This window comes from Ranitomeya imitator, chromosome 5 (genome assembly GCF_032444005.1).
Source record: "Ranitomeya imitator isolate aRanImi1 chromosome 5, aRanImi1.pri, whole genome shotgun sequence".
NCBI classification, from domain to species: Eukaryota; Metazoa; Chordata; class Amphibia; order Anura; family Dendrobatidae; genus Ranitomeya; species Ranitomeya imitator.
In genome coordinates, this window is record NC_091286.1 from 627300280 (window position 1) to 627310982 (window position 10703).

The 10703-nt window shown below is 44.5% G+C and overlaps 1 protein-coding gene across 1 annotated transcript in view; it reads left to right on the forward strand.

Moving 5' to 3' along the window:
- GREB1 (growth regulating estrogen receptor binding 1) overlaps positions 1 to 10477 on the forward strand; it is a 207629-nt gene extending 197152 nt beyond the window's left edge. The window contains exons 32-33 of the mRNA XM_069728105.1: positions 5258 to 5396; positions 9612 to 10477. Coding sequence (XP_069584206.1) covers positions 5258 to 5396; positions 9612 to 9775 — 303 coding nt within the window. The 3' untranslated portion in view covers positions 9776 to 10477. The remainder of the gene's footprint in view (positions 1 to 5257; positions 5397 to 9611) is intronic.
- Positions 10478 to 10703: the final 226 nt, after the last annotated feature.

The window sequence follows — 10703 nt, forward strand, 5'->3', positions numbered from 1 at the left end:
TCCAAAATTTTCTCAACCACATATTCCAACTCCCCCTCAACCAACACCGGGGCAGGAGGATCAACAGATGGAACAACGGGCACCACATATCTCCGCAACAAAGATCTATGGAAAACATTGTGGATGGCAAAAGAGGCTGGAAGTGCCAAACGAAAAGACACAAGATTGATAATCTCAGAAAACTTATAAGGACCAATAAACCGAGGCTTGAACTTAGGGGAAGAAACCTTCATAGGAACATGACGAGAGGACAACCAGACCAAATCCCCCACACGAAGCCGAGGACCAACACACCGACGGCGGTTAGCAAAACGCTGAGCCTTTTCCTGGGACAACGTCAAATTGTCTACCACATGAGTCCAAATCTGCTGTAACCTGTCCATCACAGAATCAACACCAGGACTATCAGAAGGCTCAACCTGCCCTGAAGAAAAATGAGGATGGAAACCAAAATTACAAAAGAAAGGCGAAACCAAAGTAGCCGAACTGGCCCGATTATTAAGGGCAAACTCGGCCAACGGCAAGAAAGTCACCCAGTCATCTTGATCAGCAGACACAAAGCATCTCAAATAGGTTTCCAAGGTCTGATTAGTTCGCTCAGTTTGGCCATTGGTCTGAGGATGGAACGCCGAAGAAAAAGACAAATCAATACCCATCCTAGCACAAAAGGCCCACCAAAACCTGGAAACAAACTGGGAACCTCTGTCAGACACAATATTCTCCGGAATGCCATGCAAACGAACCACATGCTGAAAAAACAATGGAGCCAAATCAGAGGAGGAAGGCAATTTAGGCAAAGGTACCAAATGGACCATTTTAGAGAACCGGTCACAAACCACCCAGATAACAGACATCCTCTGGGACACAGGAAGATCCGAAATAAAATCCATGGAAATATGCGTCTAAGGCCTCTCCGGGACGGGCAAAGGCAAAAGCAACCCACTAGTGCGGGAACAGCAAGGCTTGGCTCGGGCACATGTCCCACAGGACTGCACAAAAGCACGGACATCGCGCGACAAGGAAGGCCACCAAAAGGACCTAGCAACTAAATCTCTGGTACCAAAAATCCCAGGATGACCAGCCAACACTGAACAATGGACCTCAGAAATCACCTTACTCGTCCATCTATCAGGAACAAACAGCTTCCCCACAGGACAGCGGTCAGGCCTATCAGCCTGAAATTCCTGAAGCACCCGCCGCAAATCAGGGGAGATGGCAAAAAGAATCACCCCTTCCTTAAGAATGCCAACCGGCTCAAGGACTCCAGGAGAATCCGGCAAAAAACTCCTAGAGAGGGCATCCGCCTTAACATTCTTAGATCCTGGAAGATATTAGACCACAAAATCAAAATGGGAGAAAAACAGGGACCATCGAGCCTGTCTAGGGTTCAGCCGCTTGGCCGACTCAAGGTAAATCAAATTCTTATGATCGGTCAAGACCACAATGCGGTGCTTGGCTCCCTCAAGCCAATGTCGCCACTCCTCAAATGCCCACTTCATAGCCAACAACTCCCGATTGCCGACATCATAATTGCGTTCCGCAGGCGAAAACTTTCGGGAAAAGAAGGCACATGGCTTCATCAAAGAACCATCAGAATTCCTCTGTGACAAAACGGCCCCTGCCCCAATCTCAGAAGCGTCAACCTCAACCTGAAAAGGAAGAGAAACATCCGGTTGACGCAACACAGGGGCAGAAGTAAATCGGCGTTTAAGCTCCTGAAAGGCCTCAACAGCCTCCTAGGACCAATTAGTCACATCAGCGCCTTTCTTCGTCAAATCGGTCAGGGGTTTAACCACACTAGAGAAGTTGGCAATGAAGCGGCGATAAAAATTAGCAAAGCCCAAAAATTTCTGAAGGCTCTTCACAGATGTGGGTTGAATCCAGTCATGAATGGCTTGGACCTTAACAGGATCCATTGCTATAGACGAAGGAGAAAAAATAAACCCCAAAAAAGAGACCTTCTGAACTCCAAATAGGCACTTAGACCCCTTCACAAATAGAGCATTATCACGAAGGATCTGGAATACCATCCTGACCTGCTTCACATGAGACTCCCATTCATCAGAAAAAATCAAAATATCATCCAAATACACAATCAAGAATTTGTCAAGATAATTGCGGAAAATATCATGCATGAAAGACTGGAACACAGATGGAGCATTAGAGAGCCCAAATGGCATCACAAGGTATTCAAAATGGCCTTCGGGCATATTAAATGCAGTCTTCCATTCGTCACCCTGTTTAATACGAACAAGATTATATGCCCCTCGAAGGTCAATCTTGGTAAACCAACTAGCCCCCTTAATCCTAGCAAACAAATCAGAGAGCAAAGGTAAAGGGTATTGGAATTTGACCGTGATCTTATTAAGAAGGCGATAATCAATACAGGGTCTTAAGGAGCCATCCTTCTTGGCAACAAAAAAGAATCCCGCTCCCAATGGTGACGAAGACGGCCAAATATGCCCCTTCTCTAAAGACTTCTTAACATAACTCCGCATGGCGGCATGCTTTGGCACAGACAGGTTGAAAAGTCGTCCCTTAGGGAACTTACAGCCAGGAATCAAGTCAATAGCACAATCACAGTCCCTATGTGGAGGAAGGGAACCGGACCTGGGCTCATCGAATACATCCTGGAAATCTAACAAAAATTCAGGAACATCAGAAGAGGGGGAAGAGGAAACTGACATCAAAGGAACGTCACTATGTACCCCTTGACAACCCCAACTAGTCACAGACATTGATTTCCAATCCAGCACTGGATTGTGTACTTGTAACCATGGAAAACCCAGTACAACAACATCATGTAAATTATGCAACACCAGAAAACGGCAATCTTCCTGATGTGCAGGAGCCGTGTACATAGTCATCTGCATCCAGTACTGAGGTTTATTCTTGGCCAATGGTGTAGCATCAATACCCCTCAAGGGTATGGGACTCTGCAAAGGCTGCAAAGAAAAACCACAGCGCCTAGCGAATTCTAAGTCCATTAAGTTCAGACCAGCGCCTGAATCCACAAATGCCATGACAGAAAAAGATGACAATGAGCAAATCAGGTTCACAGACAGGAGAAACTTAGGCTGCACAGTACTAATGGTAACAGATCTAGCGACCCTCTTAATACGCTTAGGGCAATCAGAAATAGTATGAGCAGAATCACCACAGTAAAAACACAGCCCATTCTGACGTCTGTATCCCCTCTGTTCCGCTCTAGTCAAAATCCTATCACATTGCATGGGCTCAGGACTTTGCTCAGAGGACACTGCCATATGGTGCACCACTTTGCGTTCGCGCAGGCGCCGATCAATCTGAATGGCCAGAGACATAGATTCGCTCAAACCAACAGGCATGGGAAACCCCACCATAACATCTTTAAGGGCTTCAGAAAGACCCTTTCTGAAAATTGCTGCCAGAGCTTCCTCATTCCATTTAGTGAGCACAGACCATTTTCTAAATTTCTGGCAGTATAATTCTGCCGCTTCCTGACCCTGACACAGGGCCAACAGTGTTTTCTCAGCATGCTCTACAGAGTTAGGTTCGTCATACAATAATCCGAGCGATTGAAAAAATGCATCTACATTAAGCAATGCCAGATTCCCTGACTCAAGTGAGAATGCCCAGTCCTGAGGGTCTCCACGCAGTAGAGAAATAACTATCTTTACTTGCTGAATGGGGTCACCAGAGGAACTGGGTTTCAGAGCAAAAAACAATTTGCAGTTATTTTTAAAGCTCAAAAACTTAGATCTATCCCCGTAAAACAAATCCGGAATAGGAATTCTAGGCTCTAAGGCTAGAACCACATAATCTTGAATACTCTGTACTCTTGCAGCAAGCTGATCCACACGAGAAAACAAACCCTGAACATCCATGCCTGCATCCAAATCCCGAATCATCCAGAGATCAAGAGGAAGGAAAAAGACAAAACAAACTAAAGAAGAAAAAAAATGGCTCAGAACTCTTTTTCTCTTCCTTCTTTTGAAAGGCATTCAGCTCATTTTTGGCCAGTTGTACTGTTATGATCTGGTGATTAAGGAGCGACTTGCGTCTAGCTCTGAGCAGGTGGCAACTATACTGACCGCAGTCCCTAAGCTCAACACAACACTAGAAGTAGCCGTGGAATGCTCCTAACTCTACCTAGGCATCTCGTCACAGCCTAAGAGCTAACTACCCCTAAAGATAGAAGCAGGAAAACTATCTTGCCTCAGAGAAAATCCCCAAAGGATAGATTAGCCCCCCACAAATAATGACTGTGAGAGGAGAAGGAAATGACATACGTAGTATGAAACAAGATTTAGCACAGGAGGCCACTTCTAGCTAGATAGAAATAGTACAGAATAGAACGCTGTGCGGTCAGTAATAAAAACTAGAAAAAGTCCACTGCAGAAAAATGCAAAAATCTCCACACCTGACTAAAGGTGTGGAGGGCAAACTCTGCTGCCCAGAGCTTCCAGCTTAACTGAATAGATCCATACTGAAAAGCTGGACAAATGAACAAAAACAAAGAAAGTGCTGAACAACAAAGTCCACAACAAGAGAACCGCAAAAGGACAAGCAAGGACTTAGCTTTGATGAACTGGTCAGAGTGTCAGGAAAGTCCTAAGAGCAATGACTCCAGGCAGGAACAATTGACAACTGGCATTGAATGAGGGATAAGGCCAGACTAATATAGCCGAGCCAGAAAGATGATCAGTAAAAACAGTTGCTGAAGCTAAATCCAAGAAGCAGCCATACCACTCAAAACCACAGGAGGGAGCCAAAGAGCAGAACTCACAAAAATGCTACTTACAACCACCGGAGGGAGCCCAAGAGCGGAATTCACAACAGTGACCTGATCTTTAGAGCATTGCAAACGATCGTCGTTTTTGGCAGTGCATCATCCTGTGTAGACAGGACTCTCACTGCCGAGAACCCTCTCTGCTGTTGCATCATGGCAGTCAGTCGGTTTGTGTAAACTATTCCTTAAATGTGTGTTTTGTTTTACTTATTTGACTCATTAAAACCTTCAGGACTACAATTGCGGTGTCATCTGTTATTTCAATCCCCTGCATTCTAACATTTTTGAAATGACTCTGCTGATCTTGTCCCAGTCTATACATCAAAGTTGAAAAATGAGGTGCAGTATATCGATAAATGATGGGAACTTGCATTCTTTCAAAACTCCAATATTTCCTAAACTGTTATATGAATAATCGCCAAAATAATACAGTAAAATGTAAATTGTAATGCCATACTCAGTGGACACAATCTTTCCTTTTTTCAGATTTCGGTTTGTTATGTCAGCTCGCGGCCGCACTCCATTAACATTAGCTGCCCGGACCTGATGTTCAGCGGGCTCCTGCTGCACCTGTGTGACTCTTTTGTTGTGGCCAGTTTCTTGAAGAATTTTCAGTTCCTTAAAGGTAAATCAGGCATGGAGACCTCACAATCCACGCTGCTGTAAGCCCTCAAAGAATAAGTCTCTTGATGCAGATTAGGCATAAAATATCGCAAGCCGCCATCATAATTATTTCCTTATTAAGGAGTGTGCAGGCTCTGGCATTAAGCACAGGGTTCGGGTTGAAATCAGCTGTACCCCAGAGATTACACCATGTAATTACTTTTTCTAGAGCAATGAAAGAAAATAAACACATAGAAGGTCTGTTCGGAGGGTTTAATTACGATAATGCTCCTCTTTGACATTAACATTAGTAATTCCAGGTCATGGTTTGAAAAGAAGACTGGAATAAAAAAAGTGAGTCTGGTTACATTGTTCAGCGGGTTCTCAATTGGCTCATTTAGAGGGGTGTTATTTTAGTTTGTAACTCTTCCATCAAAGAGAGAAGAGTGATAGTCAAAATTAAGATGGACCCCTAATTATGGTGAGATGAGCGCCCCTATGTTCTCTATGAGAGAGCTGTTGCCAGACTGTCCGAGAACAAAAAGGGTTGTAAGTCCAAAATCGGGCCTGCTAGATCCTTAACTCATCTGTCGGGGGGTGGCCCCCCTACATGCAGTTGTGCTCAAAAGTTTACATACCCCAGCAGAATTTTTGCTTTCTTGGCCTTTTTTCAGAGAAAATGAATGATAACACCAAACCTTTTTCTCCACTCATGGTTAGTGGTTGGGTGAAGTCATTTATTGCAGCTTCTCCACCATGACAGAAGATCAGCTCTCCACCCTCCTGTCAAGATCACACCTCACCACCTGCACGCTTGACCCGCTCCCGTCCCACCTCATCCCTAACCTTTCCACGGTCTTCGTCCCAACCCTAAAGCACCTCTTCAACCTCTCACTCACAACAGGTGTCTTCCCCTCATCCTTCAAGCATGCCAAGATCACACCCATCCTCAAAAAGCCCTCCCTCAACCCATCCTCTGTGTCTAGCTATCGCCCGATATCTCTTCTCCCTTATGCCTCCAAATTGCTGGAGCAACACGTCCATCTTGAACTGTCCTCCCACCTCTCCTCCTGCTCCCTCTTTGATCGGTTACAATCAGGCTTCCGTTCCCATCACTCATCTGAAACTGCCCTAACTAAAGTCACCAATGACCTACTAACTGCCAGGAGCAAGCGACTACTCTGTCCTCCTTCTCCTGGAACTGTCTTCTGCCTTTGACACTGTGGACCACTCCCTTTTGCTACAAATCCTCTCATCTCTTGGCATCACAGACTTGGCCCTTTCCTGGATCTCGTCATATCTGACAGACCGAACATTCAGTGTCTCCCTCCCCCACACCACCTCCTCACTTCGCCCCTTGTCAGTCGGTGTTCCTCAAGGCTCTGTTCTAGGACCCCTACTCTTCTCCATCTACACATTCAGCCTGGGACAGCTCATAGAATCCCACGGTATGCAGTACCATCTCTATGCTGACGACACTCAGATTTACCTATCCGGACCTGACCTCACCTCCTTACTTACCAAAATCCCACACTGTCTGCTATTTCAGCCTTCTTTTCTGCTCGCTTTCTACAACTGAACATGGACAAAACAGAATTCATCATCTTTCCCCCATCTCACTCTACTCCTCCACCAGACCTATCCATCAATGTCAATGGCTGCTCACTTTCCCCAGTCCCACACGCCCGGTGCCTCGGGGTGATCCTCGACTCTGCCCTCTCTTTCAAGCCACATATCCAAGCCCTTGCCTCCTCCTGCCGTCTCAAACTCAAAAATATTTCCCGGATCCGTGCTTTCTTTGACCGCGACACCGCTAAAATGCTAGTGCATGCCCTTATCATCTCCCGCCTCGACTACTGCAACCTCCTACTCTCTGGACTCCCCTCTAGCACCACTCCAATCCATCCTACACTCTGCTGCCCGACTAATCTACCTGTCTCCCTGCTATTCCCCAGCCTCTCCCGTATGTCAAGCCCTTCACTGGCTTCCTATCGCCCAGAGACTCCAGTTCAAAACCCTCACAATGACATACAAAGCCATCCACAACCTGTCTCCTCCATACATTTGTGACATGGTTTCCCGGTACCTACCTACACGCAACCTCCGATCCTCTCAAGACCGACTTCTCTACTCCCCTCTCATCTCTTCTTCCCACAACCGCATCCAAGACTTCTCCCGTGCTTCCCCCATACTCTGGAACTCTCTACCCCAACACATCAGACTCTCGCCTACCATAGGAACCTTCAAAAAGAACCTGAAGATTCACCTCTTCCGACAAGCCTACAGCCTGCAGTGATCCTGAAGTTACTGAACCACCGCACAACCTGCCCTACCCTCTCCTAGTGTTTCATCACCCATCCCCTGCAGACTGTGAGCCCTCGCGGGCAGGGTCCTCCCTCCTTATGTACCCGTGTGCCTTATTTGCTCATGTTTAATGTATTTGTCTATATTTGCCCCGTATTCACATGTAAAGCGCCATGGAATACATGGAGCTATAAAAATGTATAATAATAATAATAATAATTGTCAAACTACTGTGTTTTCTCTTTTTAAATCATAATGACAACCCAAAACATCCAAATAACCCTGATCAAAATTCACATACCCCATTTCTTAATGCTGTATATTGCCCCTCTAACATCAATGACAGCTTGAAGTCTTTTGTGGTAGTCGTGGATGAGGTTCTTTATTTTCTCAGATGGTAAAGCTGCCCACTCTTCTTGGCAAAAAGCCTCCAGTTCCTGTAAATTCCTGGGCTATCTAGCATGAACTGCGCGCTTGAGATCTCCCCAGAGTGGCTCAATGCTATTGAGGTCAAGAGACTGAGATGACCACTACAGAACCTTCACTTTGTTCTACTGTAGCCAATGACAGGTCGACTTAGCTTTGTGTTTTGAATTGTTGTCATGTTTGAAATGTCCAAATGAATCCCATGCGCAGCTTCCGGGGTGATGAGTGGAAATTTACCTCCAGCATCTGCTGATAACGTGCTTCATTCATCTTTCCTACATCTTTGGCCAAGTTTCCTGTGCCTTTGTAGCTCACACATCCCCAAAACATCAGTGATCCACCTTCGTGCTTTACTGTAGGAATGGTGTTCCTTTTATCATAGGCCTTGTTGACCTCTTTCCAAATGTAACGTTTATGGTTGTGGCCAAAAAGTTCAATTTTGGTCCCATCACGCCAAATTACCTTGTTCTGGAAGTTTTGAGGCTTGTCTCTGTGCTGTTTTGCGTATTGTAGGGGATATACTTTGTGGCATTTGTGCAGTAATTGCTTTCTTCTGGTGACTTGACCACACAGCCAATTTTTCTTCAAGTACATCCTTATTGTGCATCTTGAAACAGCCACACTGCTAGATTTCAGAGAGTCCTGTATTTCAGCTGATGTTATTTGTGGGTTTTGCTTTGCATCCGGAACAATTTTCCTGGCAGTTGTGGATGACTTTTTTATTGTTCTACCTGACTGTGGTTTTGTTTTTACAAAGTCCCTGATTCTCCATTTTTTAATCACAGTTTGAATGCTACTGACTGGCATTATCAATTCCTTGGATATCTTTTTGTATCTCTTTCCTGTTTTATACAGTTCAACTACCTTTTCCTGTAGATCCATTGACAATTCTTTTGTTTTCCCCATGACTTACAATTCAGAAATGTCAGTGGCTGGATGAAAGATTCAAGTCTGTCTGGATCCCAGAAACTCAATCAGCTTTTATGCACACACTGATTACAAGTAAACAGGTCACAGATGAGGATGTTACCTTTAGTAGCAATTCAAACTCATTTGTGTCAACTTCTGTGCATGTCATCAGGCCAAAATCACCAGGGTATGTGAACTTTTGATCAGGGTCATTTGGATGTTTTGGATTGTCATTATGCTTTAAAAAGAGAAAACACAGTAGTTTGACAATAAATGGCTTCACCCAACCACTAACCATGAGTTAGTTTTGGTGTTATCATTCATATTCTCTGAAAAAAGGGCCAAGAAAGCAAAAATTCTGTTGGGGTATGTAAACTTTTGAGCACAACTGTATTAGATTTTCAGCTGAACCTTTCGATATTAGTGGGTTTGGCTGACATTAGTCTAACATTTTAGCCCTCCACAGATCTGATATCTCGATGCCATCAGGTCTCGGAAAACTCCTTTAATATGTCTTCTACTTTTCAGCTGATTGTGTCTCTTCTATAACTAGTTTCCATTGGAGTCGCACATTTTCACCACTTCCTTTCTACTTCAGATGCCACGCTGTGTGTCGTGTGCCAGGACCGCAATGCCCTCCGCCAGACGGTAGTGCGGCTAGAGCTGGAGGACGAGTGGCAATTCCGTCTGCGAGATGAGTTCCAAACAGCCAACGCCAAGGAAGACAAACCCTTGTTCATCTTAACCGGCCGCCATGTTTAATATACTATGGCCTAAATTACCTCCAGGTCCATTTGGCTGCAGCCCCTACGTTGACTCTTGGTACAGAACCGGACTATTGTATGTTTTGCACTGGAGTTCCGATGTTGGAGAGGACACACAGCACTACCTGACATGGTGACACGGAGAAACACATCAGATACATTCCTGGATTTATTTATATGTAATATGTCTTTGTATATATTTTAGGTAGAGAGTAGGCAGAAATGTAACTTTATTATTATTAATATTATTATTGTATTTTTGTCTTTTTTATTATATTTCAATAAGTAGTTAGATTAATATTTTTGCCAGGTTTTGAGCTGTATTAAAGCCAGGTACATTGAGAACAGAATTCACTTTTTGCAAGAAACTAACCTATAATATGTAGATAGATATAGATAGATACAGTAGATAGATAGACAGATTACATAATACCATTTTTGGTGAGCCCAACTAGTTAGATAAACCAGTGACCATTCCAGGTGCATGTGACCATGGGGTCACCGAGTCCTACTGGGTCCTTTGTCAACTCCCCCTGTATGTACAACATGCTTTGGTCGATCTCCATTAGCCCCCCTAATGTAGATCTAGGTATCTGCTCAGTGTTTCCTGTATCAAAGATGCAAAAAATTTGCAATTTATGTAATCGAGTAGGTCTGGATACAAAAAAAAAATCAGAGAAAAGTATGCGGCACTCACCATGGCAGCTTGAATGAAAAGTCCTTTTATTTCATGACTTTCACCTTAGATGGTGAAGTGCAGAGGGTGCGGGGAGAGAGGAGAAAGGTCCTTTCTCCCCGCACCCTCTGCACCGTACCATCTAAGAAGTTAGTCGTGAAATAAAAGGACTTTTCATTCAAGCTGCCATGGTGAGTGCCACATACTTTTCTCTGAATGATTTATAGCTACATGTTGATATATGCTGAGC